Genomic DNA, 18,651 nt, shown 5'->3' on the forward strand with positions numbered 1-18,651 from the left:
GTTAGGCCCAGGAGTCTGCAGTTTAAAACAGTGTGGTCTTTTGATCCTATTTTAAGAATCCCTGCCCTAGATTTTTCTGACAAAGGACCACCTCAGTATCAAATGAGAGGAGACCTTTCTCCAATTAAAAGTAAAACCCAGATGGCTCAGTATCGAGGCACATTCAGGTAGTTAGCAGAATAGTGACACGGCTCATCTGGCCAGATTGGTGCCACTCACCCCCTTTCTTGGAGGTTGATTTCCTTCTCTTCGTGGAAACCAGAGAATGAGAAGGGGATCTCCAAATCCAAAATGAAGCCACAAGTTACATGACAAGGACGTATAGGGATTTTTTTTCAAGTTTGGGAGTATTTAAGAATTGTCTACAGCTTGCCTCTTTTTCTAGAACTAATCACACAGTGAAGTTTCCTAACAAATAAGGCAGTTAAGCCCGGGAATTGCTACCTGAAGGACTTCGCAGACTCTCTTGAGTCCTTCTTCTTCTTTTTAAATAAAATAAAGGTGAAAAGTGAATTTTGTATGAGTGTGAGAGACCAGATGGGCATATGTTTTTCCTCCTTGCAAGAATATGCTTGAATTGATTTGGATCCCTTTTCCAATGCTAGCGTTGCTAAGCTGGTTTGTTGTTACACGTGGAAAAAAAGTGGGTTCCAGCCGCAGAAGGACTCTTTGGGGACAGAGATGGCATTGTAAACAGCAGTGCAATCACTGACCAAACCTGGGCTAAGAGAAATCTAGTTCCAAGGTTTCTGATGATGGTAGATTATACCAGCAGACTGTCCTTTAAAAAGTGGTAATCGCCTGAGCCAGGTTGTTTTGAACACGGGCCATCTATTAACATGCAAAACTCAAAAATTGATAGAAGCGTGTCCTTCAGTGCTGTTTCATTCGGGCTTACAACTACTTTGAATAATCTTTTTTACCCACCTTTTAAGTATGGACAGATTTTCCTTTTGGGGTTTTCTTTTGCTTCTTTTTATTTTTGGTTTGTTCTCTTTTTGCTTTTACCTACTGATGTCTTCTTGGGATCCCATAGGATCTTTTCTCAGCTTTGCATCTGGGTCCTTTCTTGACATGGTGGGCTACTACCGACGTTCTCCCTAACCAAGAGGAGGAGATCGCTCCAAAGTCATCTTCTGAGAGCGGGGTCTCCCCTGCTGTCTGGCAGGAGCACGTCCCTAGGGCCTGCCATCTCTCAGACCTGAGGAATCTTCCATCCGGGTGGATCGAGACCACTTCCTGTGCCCACTAGGCTTTCAATCAGTTGACATGATGACTCCTTTTCTCTCTCTTGTTTATCTGGGCACAGGACGTCATAATCGAACGGACCGATTCTCCAGACTTCTTCGTATGGGCCTTGCCACTTTGCCAGGAGCTTGCTCTCGGTGTTGTACGGAAGGAGGAACGCCCTATTCACCTGCTGAAACTCTCGAGCACCTTTATTGAACTCTCTGGCGGGGGGTCTACAGGCCCCGGGTCAGATTTCTGCCTTTAAATCACCCAACCAGGTCTAGTTTCCCCCGCTGTTTAGAGCCTGTGATAGCATGCCGGCCTTCTCGGTCAGTCAGACCTCCCTCCTGATAGTCTTTGAGTCCACGAAACCTTTGGGTTCCCTTTTTGTGTGATGTTTTACGTGGGAGAAGACTCCATATAGGTTTGAGGAATTTTCCTTTTTTTTGCATAGAGAAGGCAAAATAACATTTTATGCTTTGGTCCACACCTCAAGCAGTATCAGAAACATTGACATTAATCGTCTGTCTTGAAAGCAATATATTTCATACTTTTCTCGGTAAGGATCACTTCAAGCTTTCATCTGGAATCCTAAGAACACCACCATTGAAATGAACAAAAGAGAAGTAAACCAGGGACAGCCCTGGGTCGTCACATAATGATAATAGACATGGTCTATAAAGTCTGTTAATGCCAGAATTAAGGATGATGGGGACCTCTGAACCAGCTGACCAATACTAAGGTTTTTAGATTAGAAGTGTCATCTTGCACTGGCTATTTCCTATATACATCTGGCTAAAGAAATCTATTGAATGACACCTGTTCCTTTGGAAGCAGTCTCTTATTCACATTGCCATCAAACAAGTTATAGACTCTCTTAGAATGCCAAGCTGAGACAAAACAGAACAAAACCTCCACAACTTAGATAGGCACAGTATATTGTCTACTTTTAAGATACTTTTTATTGCAAATCTATAAATGGTCGACTTTTTATTATCCAAAGGTAAACTGTGTGCATTATGAGTTGTCTACAGGAAGCATTTTAATCAAAGACTACTTTCCTGCTTCCTCTTTTTCTGCTATGCCCCTGATTTTCTAGGCTGCCTTTCTACTCTCTGGGGAATGGTCTTAGAAAAAGCACATTCATTTTTTTTTAAAAAAATGTTAATGTTTATTTTTGAGAGAGAGACAGAATGTGAGTGGAGGAGGGGCGGAGAGAGAGGGAGACAGAGAACCAGAAGCAGGCTCCAGGCTCTGAGCTGTCAGCACAGAGCCCAACACAGGGCTCGAACCCACAAACCACGAGATCATGACCTGAGCTGAAGTCGGACGTTTGACCGACTGAGCCAACCAGGCACCCTAAGCACCTCCATTTTTTAACACAATGCTTAAAATAAAAGGTGGCAGTCCAAAAATTATCAGAATAATTAAGTAGTTTCCGAGACTGATTTCTATCCGAAATTATGCTTGGTGCTCTGTGAGGATTGTTCTCCAAGACTAAAAGCTCATAGACTAGCTGGAATGATAAACTAGACCACATAAAACAATTAGCGACACAAGATTGAGCGTATGCGTGTGTGCATGTCTATGCATGTGTGTGCAACCAATAGCTAAATATTATGGTCCACACTAATACAATGCTTCAGTGAAAACAAATGGATCAGAAAATGATTCATGAAAGGGGTAGGGCTTATAGAGGGTCTTGAGAGGTAAATCGGATTTGATAAAGCAAAGGAAGAGGAAGAGAGTGTGATTAGGAAGAAAGAGGCCTGAGAAATACTGTGGATTTTTTGGGTAACACATGGTTTCAGATCATCTGGGCTACCATGTTCATACACAACTTTATGGTTAAACTTTGGTACTGAAATAGTTTAACCAAATGTTTTAATTAGCTCTCATTGCTTTCCCCGAAATTGTCACCTTATTGGAATCTTGTAAAAGTTCAGAGCCTTCCTGACTTAGCTGCGGGATCAGGTGCAGGGCCGTAATATAAATGACAGTGGTTTGGGCAGAACCGTTTGACTTTCACTAACCAGTGACTTACGTCTAAAAGTTCAGTTGCCTTTGTTTGGGTTTCATAGTTAATGAAACATTATAGATTTCAGAATGGCTAATGTGAGCACCTTGGTTCATGTAGATTTTCTCAAAGTGCTTTTTTGCTTTAATGTTTATTTTTGAGAGACAGAGAGAGAGGGAGACCGAGCATGAGTTGGCGAGGGGCAGAGAGAGAGGGAGACACAGAATCTGAAGCAGGCTCCGGGCTCTGAGCTGTCAGCACAGAGCCCGACTCGGGGCTTGAACTCACAAACCGTGAGATCGTGACCTGAGCTGAAGTCAGACGCCCAACCAGCTGAGCCCCCTAGGCGCCCCAATCAATACTTACAATCTCTTAAGGGGTTGCCAAATTTAATTGGCATTGAGAATCGTCAGTATTCCATTTAAGGAATAATAGCTCATGTTTCTGTTACTAGATATTCTAAACTGATATTCTCTGTTCTTCCAAGGAATCTGGACTTGAAAACCTAAAGGATCTGAGTGTAGGGTCTGTCCAAAGTTAAACAGACGATTTACCCTGATTTGGAGGACTAGGGAAGCGATTTGAGAAGCTCGCAATTAAAGGCACACAGAGTAATTGCAACTTGTCTTCTCTTCTCATAGAAGATTGAGACAAAAGAAATGGCAGAAACTCAACTAAACATTTTATTTAAATTCAAGGGATAATTTGCTAACAATAGGCTACTAAAAATATCAAAAGCTTACCGAAGAAGAAAATGTAATGTCACTTGCTGGCCATCTCATATGGGATAGATCCCTTTCATAAAGACTATGTAGATGTGTTCTGGGTAATTTATAGGATGCATGGAATTTTTTGATCCTAGGGTGCTCGTGTGGATACCTGGATTGGGATGATGGAGGGGTGGGTAGCTCTTGAAATTGACATTCTCTTGGCTCAGTCTCTTAAAACATTCCTGGTCCAAGAGAATATTGTATCCGTGTCTTGATTCTGTTAACATCTTTAGAAATATCTGTACTCAGAAGTGGAACAGAGAGGAGAATGGCCTCACAGCTTAATTTAACGTGGCAATAGCTTTTGTGGAAATAACAGTCAAATCCTGTTCTGGCCAAATACTAGAGAATGTTACACTATCGATCCTATGCACAGATGGTTCATTCTCAATATCTCGGAAGCATAGACTTCAATGCCCAGCTTCTTGGGGATGGGAAGGGAGATGTGGGTCGGTCAATACACATGGTTTTGAAATACTGGAAGGGAGGACCTCCTGAAGACACTGGTTTCCCAGACAGTGGCAGTGGACAGCCACCTGGAAACAGGAAGTACAGGAACAGCCACCAGGAGCGGCCTCTTCTAGGAGTCATTGTCTGGGACCAATCAAGACTAGTGAGAAGCCAGGGGTAGCCACTAGTGGATTGTGTCATATTCCTTTTAACGACACTTATGTTATTTTTCATTGACCAGGGTTTAAGTGCTGACCTTCTTGTTTTTATGATGCCCGTTTTTTAGCACTGACACTATTTCATGCTTGTAAAGAACACCAGAAATTTCCATGATAGATAGTGAACATTTGCAGACCTGAAGTAAACTCATCCAGGATGATATCAAATTAAATGAACCTTTAGGTGACATTTTTGGTGACATTTTTATTTTTTATGAAACTATGGATTATTAGCTCGCATTGCTTAGTACTCAGTGATGACTCATCCTCACACTTAAAAGTCCTGCCTATTTAAAATTTTTAAATATGTTTGTTAGCATGTTATATATATATATATATTTTTTTTTTTTTTTAATCTTTGCATGTGGACATAACCCTATGTATGTTTATTGTTTCACATTTGCCTTCCAGGTGCCAGGATTGCCGAGTATTCCCAATTGTACGACCAGATTGTATTCAGAGAGACCCCCTTTAAGACCCAGAAGGACGGCTGGGCCAGCCCTCGAGAACCCTCCAACCCCACGTCTGCATCGGCTCCCCGGTCCCAACATGGCAGCGAGGATTGGCTTTTGCATTCAACCTACAGTAATGGAGAGTTAGTGCACTTCTGTCCCCAGCCAGAGCAAGACTTGAAGTCGAAACATCCCACTTTAGAGATCAACACAAAAAACATTCCAAGACAGTTGTCCACAGCTTGCTCTGTGCCTTCTCTTCAAACCTCCGACCATCTGCTGGGCTCCTTCCAGAGACACAGTGTGATAGTCAGTCAGCCCAACAAAGAGAACTCTTACCAGGGCCACCTTTACAACTCTTTGGGTCGGAAAGGAATCAGTGCTAAATCTCAGCCTTACAATAGGTCCCAGTCATCTTCCTCAATCTTGATAAACAAGTCCGTGGACTCCATCAACTACCCTGGAGAAGTGGGAAAGAAACAGCTGCTGTCTTTGCACAAAAGTTCAAGGTGTGAGAGCCACCAGGATTTGCTGGCAGGTATGGCTGACTCGTGTCAACAGGGCACCGAAAAACGCTCCGATCTCACGCTCCAAGACTCACAGAAGGTTCTGGTCGTCAATAGAAATTTGCCCTTAAGTGCTCAAATAGCTACACAGAACTATTTTTCCAATTTCAAGGAGACTGAAGGAGACGAAGACGACTATGTGGAAATAAAGTCAGAAGAAGATGAGTCAGAGTTAGAGCTATCTCACGGTCGTAGGAAGAAAGCTGACCCACAGATGACGGATGCTGACTTTACTGAGAAGACCCGTAGCAACAACACGTCTTACCCTGTGAACAGTCCGTGCTCTCCCAAAAAGCCAATGGGCGAGCCACTTGGGATTTCACCATACCTGACGTCCTACGACGATTCGGACAAACTGAATGACTATCTTTGGAGGGGGCCATCTCCCAATCAGCAAAATATCGTCCAGTCGCTGAGGGAAAAATTTCAATGTCTCAGTTCCAGCAGCTTTGCCTAAGTTTCTTAGTAGAAGCTGCGCAAACCAATGTCGTGTGATGCTCACAGATTACAGATACTGAGAGGTGTTTTATATGTACCAGATTAAAAACGATTTTGTAATAACCAGAAGTGTAAACCATACTTTCTTTTCCAGCACAACTTTTGGAAACGGCTGACAAGCCAGCCGGAATCGTACTGTATAGGCAGTGTCAGCACCTAACAGTGTCTTCCCTGATGCTGTGTCGTGTCTCCTGTAAGTCAATCTTACTTGAAAATTTTTAGGCTTTTTTTTTTTTTAACCTGATGGCCATGATACTTTCTCCCATATCCTGACAATAGTGTCCAGACTTTAAGAAATGCCATAATCCTCTCCTATTATCCAGAAGCCACAAATAGTTTTATTCTAGGACCCAAAGGCAGCAAGGAGGCTTTTCCGCATGTTTGCGAAAGAAGGGAAACGAAAGCTGTTTAAAGGATTACGTGAATCACATCGGGCATTTGGGTTTCATTTGCGACGAGACCCTAGCAAAACTTAAGCTAGAGATCTCTCATTGGAGGATGAATCTCCAGTGCCCGTTTCACTCTGTATCAGTGATTTCTCTATCAGGGTCATGCTAGTGTGGAAATTGGGTACCTATTGTGCACCAGAAGGTAGCAAGACCAATTGTGTATAAGCAAAAATCCTTACCTCTATTCCTGGACGAGGTCTGGAGAATGTGCTCGCTCTTATGTTTATTTTTGATGGCTGGAGTAAAAGGAATGCTTTCCTCAAGTGCTTAAAGAAAACTACAAGCAAGAAAATAGAAAAGATGCTTATCTCCTCATATTACAGTTAAAGAGGGGGCGGAAATAGAACCCTGCATGCTATTTCTTTGTGCGTATCTCTACTCAACACAAAGCAAGCCAGGAGCTAAAATACAACAACACACGTTAGCGTCACCCTTTGCACAGCAGTTTTTCCTTTGTACTTTCCTGAGTTTCGTATTCAACCAAATGACCTCATCCCAGCCTTGAGGATTTCGTTGACCGCGATGAAATGTGTTTTTTGAACTAAGCATAACGCGAGGGCCTCTTTTCGTTGTTTGAGAGCAAAGAATCTTTGGCTGCTAAGCTGTGACTAAAAACCTCTTTTCATTGTCATTATGGTCTTCGAGTAGCCGCTCACTGTGATATCGCGGACCAACATACCACTTCATGGAAGGAAACTGCAAAAACCAGACCTTGAGAGTAAAAAACAAAACCGAAGAAGCACAAGAGAGATGCGAAGGCAGATCTATGGGTCCTTTATAACAATGTTGTATTTTATTGAAGATTCCGGTCAATGCAAGAAGAGTGTGCTCTTAAACTGTGGCCTTTTAAGGCTCCCTTTAAGCGGTTTTACGTTCTGTGATCCCTTCCCCACCTGCTCGGTTTTTTATTTTGAAAACTATATGTGTAGGAAAGGGGGTCTGGGCCTTTCATCCGAAGGTAAGCAACGATACTGATTTCCATCGGTGACATCTCACCATAATTCTTTTCCTCTTCTTGAGTCCTGTGCCTCGTTTTCTTAACCACGAAACATCAGACGTGACCATCCTTATTTTACAAGCAGGTACCTAAAGACCTTCATTTTTCCTTTGAAATAACAGAAAAGAACCCAAGTTTCTTCCTTCTCTATATTCTTTCTTCTTAGAGCTTGTCAAACAAAGTCCCTGCTGGATAGCATGGTTCTAGAGACATTCCTTCTTTCACTGCCTTTCTTTATACTTGATAGGAGTTTTCAGGACTAAGCAGTGTCAGAAAAGACAAGCCCTGCAAGGAAGCATGTTCTCAGACTTGCCAGAGGGGCTTGTTAGTGCGCTTGCAACACAAAGTTATTCTTCTTGTCCTAGAATGTAGTTTCCTATTTTTGCTGTTTAGTGTGTATGGCCCCCAAGTCTATATTGTCCATATTACTGCGGTGTCTTACTCTCAGAAATTATGAACCCTTCACACCAGTGTTCTCATTGCATGGCTTCGATGTCACCTGGCTGCACCAAGGTGGATGTCGTGCTGTATAAAATGTCTGTGTCATTGTCTTTAGGTTCTAGGATAAACCTTTACCTTTTAGATGTCTTCTGTCAGCCAGGATGCAGATTTTGAGAGCTGTGTGTATATATAATCATGTTCATATCTTCCCTCAAAGTTACCAATTAAATGCTTCCGTTTAAAATCGTTTCTTTTGGAGGTGGGGTAGGATTGTACATAATTGGGGGGAAAGTTATATGTACTTAAAATTATGTCAAGTTCTTACTGGGTCTCTGTACTGAACGTTCAGGTTTGTTTTTTTTTTTTTAAGTTCACTTTTTACCTAGTCTTTGTGCAAAAAAAAAAAATGCATCTAGGAAAACATAGTTTAAATATTGTATATAAGATAAAGTTAGTAATGCTCATTATTTAATAAAGTTTGTAAAGTACAAGGTAAATTATAGTGTGAAATAGTGTGTTTATTCGAGAAAGGTCAAGATTTTTCCAAACAACGTTTAGTTGTAATACTTTTTTTGTCTTGCCGTTATGAGCCATGCAGAAAATGGGTCACGGTTAATGACGATATGCCATGTTTCAGTGACAGGACATTTTCTGTATCTTTGGGTTACTTTTATTATTTTTTTCATGTTTATTTATTGTTGAGAGAGAGAGACAGAGTGCAAGAGGGGTAGGGACAGAGACTGCGAGGGAGACAGAATCTAAAACAGGCTCCAGGCTCTGAGCTGTCAACACAGAGCCAACACAGGACTCGAACTCCGGAACAGCGAGATCATGACCTGAGCCGAAGTCGGACGCATAACCGACTAAGCCACCCGGACGCCCCTGGATTACTTTTAAAATATTGAATTTAGTGTCTGGGATGGTATGTGTTTTCTTGACAGGTGGGTGAGTTAGATGAAATCAAAAGATTATCTTTTTTTTTTTTTCACTTTGTAGTAACAAGATATTTTTTTAACTATTTCATTATTGAATCAAAAATTAATGTAAAACTTTGGGGGCACAAATTAAGGGTTTTTGGGGGGTATAACTTGCCTTTTTTTTGATAGACAAAATTTTACAGAGAACAGAAGCATGTTAATATAAATTGGTAAACAGACCATTTTGAAAGCAATTTAGTTCCCAATATAAGCATAAACCCTACTCTGGCATAATGAAAATATATGTTGCCTAACTTTCTTTATACAGAGGAGAATAACTTTTGGAATTTTCTTTAAAGTGGGGAATTTCTAAACTTCACACTGAGGATTTATGTGGTTGTTTTTTTTTCCCTCTTTTTAGAGGATTTATGAGGTTTATAGCTTATTCCTCTGCATCGAGTCTGGAAGTAGATGGGGTTTTCTAACAGTCATGAAAGTTCAATTTCGAGAAGCAAATGATGGTAGAAAGACCATTCCCTGTGTAAATTACATACATAAATTAAATCCTTAGGGGAAAGGAAGAAAAATCTTAAATATCAGGCTTGCAATGAACTAGAAACACAGCTGTTAAACATGAATATTAACATTTATTTTCTTTTGTTCAAAAAAAAAAACCAAAAAACATTTTTTTAATCTCTGTTTTGAGGAGCAAATGTTAATACTTTAAGAACTCTCCCATCCTCTACATTATATAACTTCCTCTATCTAGACAGTGCTAAGGGATTGGAATAAAAGAAACAGCTTCAACCCTTTTGCAAGTTTACATGTCTTTAACTTAAACCTTGTCCTATGGATAAGATATGGAGCTTTCTTAAACATGCTTTTTCAGTGTTTTTGTTTGTTTGTTTGTTTAAAAAAAAGTATGAAAACATAAGCATTCTCTCACATTTAGCTTCTCATATTTTTCTTTCCTTACAAGTGATTTAGAGCGTGTAATACCAAGACAATATGGAATTACGCTGTGTTGAAAAGGTTACTGAGTGCAAAATATTATTGCACAATCAATCCATATAATCATAAATGAACATTCGGAATGTGTATAGCATATTTGAAAACAACTCTTTTATAGGAGATGTTTCTTCTTGGAAGTTTCTTTTTGAAAGAATATTCTTTTTTTTTTTTTTTCAACGTTTATTTATTTTTTTGGGACAGAGAGAGACAGAGCATGAACGGGGGAGGGACAGAGAGAGAGGGAGACACAGAATGGGAAACAGGCTCCAGGCTCTGAGCCATCAGCCCAGAGCCCGACGCGGGGCTCGAACTCACGGACCGCGAGATCGTGACCTGGCTGAAGTCGGACGCTTAACCGACTGCGCCACCCAGGCGCCCCAAGAATATTCTTTTAAAAAAATGTTTATTTCCTTATTTTTAAGAGAGACGGTGCACATGTGGGAGGAGTAGACAGCAAGGGAGAGAGAGGATCCCAGGCAGGCTCTACATTGTCAGGGCAGAGCCCGACGAAGGACTCAAACTCACTAACCATGACATGACCTGCATCAAAATCAAGGGTCAGATGCTTAACCCGGTGGCGCCACTGAGGCGCCCCTGGAAGAATATGCTAAAATTTAGCATGTGACTCATTGGACCCCTTGGGATGGATGTTTTCACCAGCTCTGTACAGTGCCTGACAATTCGCAGGTGTTCCATAAATATTTAATGATTGAATAGATGGGGTCAAAAACTTGCACGTCTGACTTCGACACAGGTCACGATCTCATGGTTCGTGAGTTCAAGTCCCGCGTCGGGCTCTGTGCTGCCAGCTCGGAGCCTGGAGCCTGCTTCAGATTCTGTGTCTCCCTCTCTCTCTGCCCCTCCCCTGCTCATGCTCTGTCTCTCTCTGTCTCTCAGAAATAAATAAATATTTTTAAAAAAATTTTAAAAAACAAGGAATAAGTAAACAAAATATGGTATATTCACATACTGGAATAATATTAAGCAATAAGAAGCAATTGGGTATTGATACAGGCAACAACTTGCGTTAATCTCAAATGCATTATAGGGGCATCTGGGTGGCTCAGGCAGTTGGGCGTCCGACTTCGGCTCAGGTCATGATCTCGCAGTTCGCGAGATCGAGCCCCACGTCGGGCTCTGTGCCGACAGCTCAGAGCCTGGAGCCTGCTTCGGATTCTGTGTCTCCCTCTCTCTCTGCCCCTCCCCTGTTCATGCTGTGTCTCTCAATAATAAATAAACGTTAAAAATTTAAAAAAAAAAAACTTGTTTGAGCCCAAAACACGAGAAAAACATGCAAATCAGAGACACAAAGGAGGAAGAACAACAATGATTTCAGTTGCTTTTTAAAATTCACAGCAGGCACCCTCAGAAATCCAACATCTTGACTTGTAGTTTCTGTCGGGGGCGGGGGAGGTCAGGGAAAAGCCTCAAGGCCCTTTTTCCATCACTTGGCTGATAGAATTCCAAGGAAATTTACTCTCGAGTGAGACTGAGCTGAGAAGCTCCATGGCCATGTGAGAGTCAGATGATCAGACCCCTCTCCGAAATTCCATTTAGACAAAACGCCTTTCCCAGGAACTGGCTTCGAGTATGTTTGGAGAGCACAGAGCAACTTCGCGTGTAGTTGGGGGGTTGAAGTCAGGTGAGGACAAACCTGTCACAAAGGCGGTGAACGCCTGCGAGCCAAATCCACTTTATCTATGAAAAACAACAAAGCTTGATTTTCCTGACAATGGCTTAGACAGCTGATGCCTCACACCAGGGCGTGGGGGAAGCAAGCTGGTCTACTTCGTTAGTTCTAAAACCTTGTTTATTCAGCTGAACGTAAAAGAACAGAGCTTGGATAGTGAGCAAATCATCTGCTCTGTGGGGCAAATACAAGCTCCAAAGGCCCTATTGTTTGAAAGGCAACGTATGTGTGGCTCTCCGCGTGGTCCTCATGTTACCATCACAACAAGACCTTGGCCCAGATGCTGAACCGGGCTTGTACGTCTTCAGAAAGTTTCAACACAAAAATCCCACTTCCCAGCTTCTTAAAATCATCACCATCATCCCCGGTCATCATCTGGCTTGTTTGGGCCCGGACTCTGGGCTCTGAGGGAACCTAAGGGCAAAAATCACCCTAAAAGGGGGTGACTGACTTTAACGTTCCTCTGTTCTCCATTGTAGACTTCATCAGCAAATTTCAAGTAACCATGGGGCACTCGCATGCAGGTGTTTTCGATAGAAGGTATAGGCTCTTACCGCAAAGCATGTCATAGAAAGTCTGCTCTACCTTTTGCCTCTTTGGGGGGAACTTGTGCACCTGGTCCACGTCACTAGCACGTGTCATCTGCCTGGCCTCGATAAGCCTCAGGTTTGTGAGAGCAAATGTTCTCCATTCCATTCTCGTCTAATTTTATTAGCTCCCCGAAGGCGACAACTATGGTTTATACTCTTTCCTAAAACACCATTTCTAGCTTAGACTTCCCTCCTGAGAGCAAACAGATTCCACCCCTCCCCCAAGACATCCCCCCCCCCCACCCCCAAGTGGTCACTTCCAATCTGGTACCCTTTTTTCCTCTGAAACTCCTCGGGTACTTTTGTGCCCTTTGTTCTTGGCTTTCTACAACAGCTTCCCAGCTGGCTGTCTTGCCACTGTCTTCAGTCACTTCTTGCCACTGTCATCGTCACTTCCAGGCTTGTTCACCTCTGTCCTCCTGATCTTAGCCAGCCTTACATTTCTAAACACAAACAGAACCAAATAGTCTATCTACCAAGCCCTCCAAAATCTGCCTCTGCCTTCATAGGAGCCGCTCCCTTTGCCTACGTTGCCCTTCCCCTACCACCCAGGAGAAAGCCTGCATGGTCAACACTCAGCTCAAAAATTACTGTCAAAAAAAAAAAAATTACTATCCAGAACTGTGCAGAATCTGGAATATTACTCAGCTTGCCGGCTAGAAGTTAGCCTGCATCGGTTTCATGGATGCTGGCAGAAGCCACGAAACTCCTCTATCAGAGACAAATGGACATTATTACTCCTGGCACAGCAGGTATGAGCTTCACGTGTGCATTGGCTCCCCTTGCTCCTCCAAATGCATGGGGGCGATGCAGAGTAGCTCAAGTGCATACTGCACACGCCGTGGGTTTATTTCAAGGCTGGGGAATCCTGAACTTAGGAACCTGCAGTCTTAAAGGGCTACTAGCAAACCTGCCCCATCTTTGCGCCTGGAGGGAGCTATTCTCCTTGCTCTCTGGACAACAAACATATCTGCTTTCTGCCCCAGAGGGAGATACTGTGTCTTCCAAAGGCTGTTTGCTATACAAATGTCCTTGCCGTGACAGCCTGGAATAAGGTTAACACAATGCAGGAAGAAATGCAGAATAAAATAGATACGTAGAAAGTTGCCTCAAAACAATGATACAATTCTGTGACATACAAGAAAAAAAGATTTTTTTTTTTTAATTATCCAATACTGTTAAGGATAGAGGAAAAGGGTTACTCCCAACTACATGAGCATGTAAGTTGGTATACCTTTTTCAGAAATGAATTTGGTAATATGGAATAGGGATCAATAATATCAAAGGGTCATCTTTGACCCAGTAATTATACATCTAGGAACGTAGTCGAAGAAAAGCATCAGCTGCAGTAAAGACGTATGTATCAAAGATCCCCAAGCCTGGCCTCACGTGCCGAGCTCGTTGGTAATGATGTGGATTTTGCAGGTCGGTGTCGTTGTGCACCCCTCCTCGCATCTCCAGAGCTTTGGATAAACTGCGTCCAATCCGGAGCTTCTCTCGAGGCCCAACCAAATCATTCAAGATTCAGGTAGTCCCTCCTGAGAGACCAAAGTCTTCTCGTCCATCCAAAGTTAGAATTCCCATGGAAGTGCAATCCGTTGTGACCCTTGAAAAGTCCAAGTGCCCTCCCTACACTGTTAACCTTTCTGGTATTGATGGGTCAGTGTCTTTGGCATCTGGACCGCTGTAACCACCGTGCTCCATTCCCCTGGTATCCGGGCCACATCCCAGGACATGTGCCCCTCGCACCACCTTTCCTTGCCCACATCCCTGTCTCGCTCTTTCCCAAACCACCTCTTCCCATATCTTTTCCTTGTCTGCTTCCATTCCATGCTTAAGGTCCATCCTCTTTCAAATTAAGAAAGCTAATCCATTGCTTTTTTTTAAACTGAACATAGCTCTTCCTTGAGGACGCTGTTTCTCCAAAGGCTCTCTTAAAGGCAGGATGGGGGGCTGCTGTTCATTCTCCTGCAACCCCAACACCTCCTATTCAGGAGGTGAAGTCAGCACTCTCTCTCACTCTAGACTGTGGTTCACGCAGTTCCTTCAACTCAGAATACTCATTGCCAGCACACCGTTCTTCTCTTAGCTTGACTCCTAAACCATCTTTAAATTTTTTTTTTCAACGTTTATTTATTTTTGGGACAGAGAGAGACAGAGCATGAACGGGGGAGGGACAGAGAGAGAGGGAGACACAGAATGGGAAACAGGCTCCAGGCTCTGAGCCATCAGCCCAGAGCCCGACGCGGGGCTCGAACTCACGGACCGCGAGATCGTGACCTGGCTGAAGTCGGACGCTTAACCGACTGCGCCACCCAGGCGCCCCATAAGCCATCTTTAAGTATTGCCTTCAAGTGCCATCTCCTGCGGGAAGCTTTCTGTGACTCTCCACGTCTAGGAAGGTGCCTCTCTGTGGTACTCATAGAAGACTCCGAACTATCATACGGCTTTCCTTTCCCGCATGCGTGTGTTCTAGCGTATAGTCGTGCACAGTAATCTCAATGAGACCCGAGCTGTGTCTGTTTTGTTCACAGTTGACCCCTTAACTACCTGCCTAGCATAGAGCCAGCTATAAAGCAAATGCTCTCTCACTGTACATATGTATAAATATCTAAAAATATTTTAATTTCAGAGACACATTTCCCATACCGAAAATGAACTGTCTTTGGCTTACGTCCGAATGTTATCTCAACGTGCACCGGAATGATCTCCATGCACTAGGGGAAAAACATCAGTGAGTGGATTTTTAAAGCCTTCAGCATAATGGAGCCCTTTCTTCTTAGAAGAAGGGCTTTTGCAAAGCAGGCTAATATATATTTGGTTGACTTTTGCAAAGCAGACTAATATATATTTGAATTTTGCGTAAATGGATTCAGACGTATCTATCAAAATGAGATAATGATCCCTATGAAACAAACCTGGGAATAGGACAGATCCTAAATTTATTTTCACAAATCTTTCTCCCTTTCCTATTCTTCTGTCTTGCAAACGTGCGTCACAAGCGTGCAAGAACTCAAATCCCTTTCCTATGGAATGCGAGCACCTTGGGCTCAGGCTGCGTTGACTTCAGAGTGAGGCCCACGAGGGAGTGAAAGTGAACAGAAGACAGGTGTCCATATCATCTACATCAGGATCTGAAGAGGTCAGGTCAAATATTTTAACTGGCTCTCAACCAGCACAGTCATCTGTTGTCTTAGACCTTTTAAAGTAATTTCAAAAACTGCATATTAAGGGCACAATCCTAATAGACCTTAGTTAAGCATCAACTATCGTCAAGCAATCACGTGCTATTAAATGGTCTTATATGCCACATACATAACGTTCCACTCTCGTGCCACTATTTCATAGCCAAAGTAGAATGGGAGATTTAACTACTTTATTTATTTATTTTTAAAGTTTATTTATTTTTGACAGAGAGAGACAGAGAGAGAGAGAGAGAGAGACAAAGAATGAGTGGGGGAGGGGCAGAGAGAGGGAGACACAGAATCCGAAGCAGGCTCCAGGCTCTGAGCTGTCCGCACAGAGCCCGACGCGGGGCTCGAGCTCACGGACCGTGAGATCATGACCTGAGCCGAAGTCGGACGCTCAACCAACTGAGCCACCCAGGCGCCCCCTTAACTACTTTAATAGCATTTATTATAACTCCTAGTTCTCTGATCCAAAAAATATATTATTACTTTAATATTAAAAATAGGACCTCATTTTCACCTAAGCTTGTTTAAGATTAGAGTGTATGACATTAGTTCAGTCGAAAAAGAAGCAACGTGTCTCTAGGTACAGAACATTATTATACTTGAACGTGTCATCTAACGATGTAGGGGATCACCTTAGAGGTGTGGATCGCCATAGGCTTCTGGTGATGGCTGAGAACCGTCTCCTAAGTGCGTTCTCCAAAATGGCTTTGTAGTACAGTCTACATAGTCTCTATAGTCTGAGTCATTTCAATGTCAGGGTCATTTCAATGTCTGAGTCATTTCAATGCCAGTAACAAGTTAGTTTTGTGACTTCTCATTAGGCTGGCTTAGGTATGAAGTCTTTAACTTAATCTTTTCTCTTCAAATTTTCCATCCATACAGGGTGTCTAATTAAACGTTGGGAAGTCTCTGGAACCCACTGTGCCATGCGGAGCCCTGGAATTCATAAAAATGCCATAACCTCCTTGAAATTCAGTATGATCGGGAGGGTTGCTTCTGTATGTGAGGACGTTGTGCTGTTTATCCTCCAGCTCTCTGCCCTGTTTTTCAGTTAACATGGTTACTAGTTATGAGTCTTATGAGAACTGCTTCAGCAAAGGATGACTGAGGGGTCAGTGGCCCCCTGATCAATCTTCTTCCCATTCCTCCCCCAGCACACAGAAGGGTCTCAGTACAGAGCTATTGACAAATGAATGAAAGGATATTCACAACAGTATTGTCACATCTAAAATTAGAAACAATACAGCCAACAACAGGGAGAGAGAAAATAAATTATGGTTTACCCATAAAATAGGCTATGTTATAATATAAAACCATGAAAAGCCATGATTTCAAATTCTCTCCTTTCCAATTTCATTAAATCAGATATATAGTAAGTGAAGAAGGCACACACACACACACACACACACACACATATATATTCACCATATGTAACTTTATAAAATAATTTCAAATAAAGAGATCAAAAATAATAGTGATGTTTTGGTGATAGTGTTAGAGTGATTTTATTTTTTATCTTATGCTTTTCTGTAGATTATAAATAGTATACGTATTTCTTAAAGGCCACTCAGCTCAAGCATCAGATCCCTTGGTGTTTTTTTGGATTCTCCTCCAGAACAGTTAGACCCCAGGACCCCACCACCTTATCTCAAAAGCCTTTTATTTATTTATTTATTTATTTTATTTTGGTAACAGCTTTATTGACATGGAACTCACATAACCATACCATTCACCCATTTCAAGGGTACAATTCAATGATTTTCAGCATATTCACAGATTTGTGCAACCATCACAATTAATTTTAGAACGTTTTCATCGCCTACACCCATTAGCTGTCAACTCCCCATTTCCCCTACCCCTAGCTGTAAGCAACCACTAATATATTTTCTGTCTCTACAGATTTGCCTATTCTGGACATTTCCTATAATCGGGATCATACCATATGTGGTCTCCACTGTGATTTTTTTTTTTTAATGTTTGTTTATTTTTGAGAGAGAGACAGAGCACGACTGGGGGAGGGGTAGAGAGAGAGGGAGACACAGAACCTGAAGCAGGCTCCGGACTCTGAGCTGTCAGCACAGAGCCCGATGTGGGGCTGGAACTTACTAGTCTTGAGATCATGACCTGAGCCGAAGTCGGACGCTTAACCGACCAAGCCACGCGGGCATCCCGCCACTGTGGTTTTAAGTATCACTATTATGAGCCCTCATTAGGTGGAAAAGCTAATTGTCACCACTGTGGCAGAGTTACTGTTAGAACTTCTTTAGGGCAGAGGCTGTTTTTGGTTTTTGGGGTTTTTTTTAAGACTATTTTTAGAGCAGTTTTAGATTCACAGCAACATTAAGAGGAAGATGCAGATTTCCCATACACTCATTATGGACAAGGTGATTTTCATCTTAGTGACCAGTGATCCATGTTCAGTACTGTCCAATGAATGCTAAATGAATGGGTCACCAATTTTTTTTTATTTTTTTATTTTTTTTTGTGGGGGGGGGTCACCAATTTATAATGAGACGAAGCTCCAAGAGTTTTATGACCTGCCCAAGATCACCACTGGTAGTAAGTGAATGGACCACCCAAGTTTCCCTTGCAATATTTATATGCTTGTGCAAGGTGCAACTTCTGTGATCTTGTTTCCTCCTTGTAAAATGGTGGGAATACCTAAATCACAGGGCTGTGGCAATGTTAGGTATTCCTGTACCCTACAAAGTCGTAATGTGCCAAATGAGGCAATCATCCTACAATAAAAAACGCAGACAATATTATAAGATTAAGAACATGATCATTGGGGTCAGGCAAACCTCCAGCGCTGTCAATGAACCAAATGACCCCTCTGGACCCGCTTCCCCCAAGTTGTCAATCAGGCCAATACTCAACGCATTACACATGGTCCCTGACTTAACCACCGTTCGACTTACGATTTTTTTTATTTGAGGATGGTACAAAAGCAATAAGCATCCAGTGGAAACCAGACTTCAAATTTGGGATTTTGATCTTCTCCTGGGCTATTGATTTACAACAGCAGGATAGTCTCCTGATTCTGGGTAGGGGCAGTCACAGGAGGCTCCCGTCAGACACGTGGTCACAAGTGTAAACAACCCGTACACTGACAATCAATCCGTAGCCCTTCTTTTTTCTGCTTTCAGTACAGTAGTCAATAA

The 18,651-nt window shown here is 42.4% G+C and overlaps 1 protein-coding gene across 1 annotated transcript in view; it reads left to right on the forward strand.

The window, feature by feature from the left end:
* Nucleotides 1-8,585, forward strand: part of PLEKHG1 (pleckstrin homology and RhoGEF domain containing G1) — a 179,519-nt gene extending 170,934 nt beyond the window's left edge. Inside the window, exon 16 of the mRNA XM_030316589.1 lies at nt 5,097-8,585. Within this exon, the coding sequence (XP_030172449.1) occupies nt 5,097-6,160 (1,064 nt within the window). The 3' untranslated portion in view covers nt 6,161-8,585. The remainder of the gene's footprint in view (nt 1-5,096) is intronic.
* The last annotated feature ends 10,066 nt before the right edge of the window (nt 8,586-18,651 follow it).

Source organism: Lynx canadensis, chromosome B2, assembly GCF_007474595.2.
Source record: "Lynx canadensis isolate LIC74 chromosome B2, mLynCan4.pri.v2, whole genome shotgun sequence".
Lineage (NCBI taxonomy): Eukaryota > Metazoa > Chordata > Mammalia > Carnivora > Felidae > Lynx > Lynx canadensis.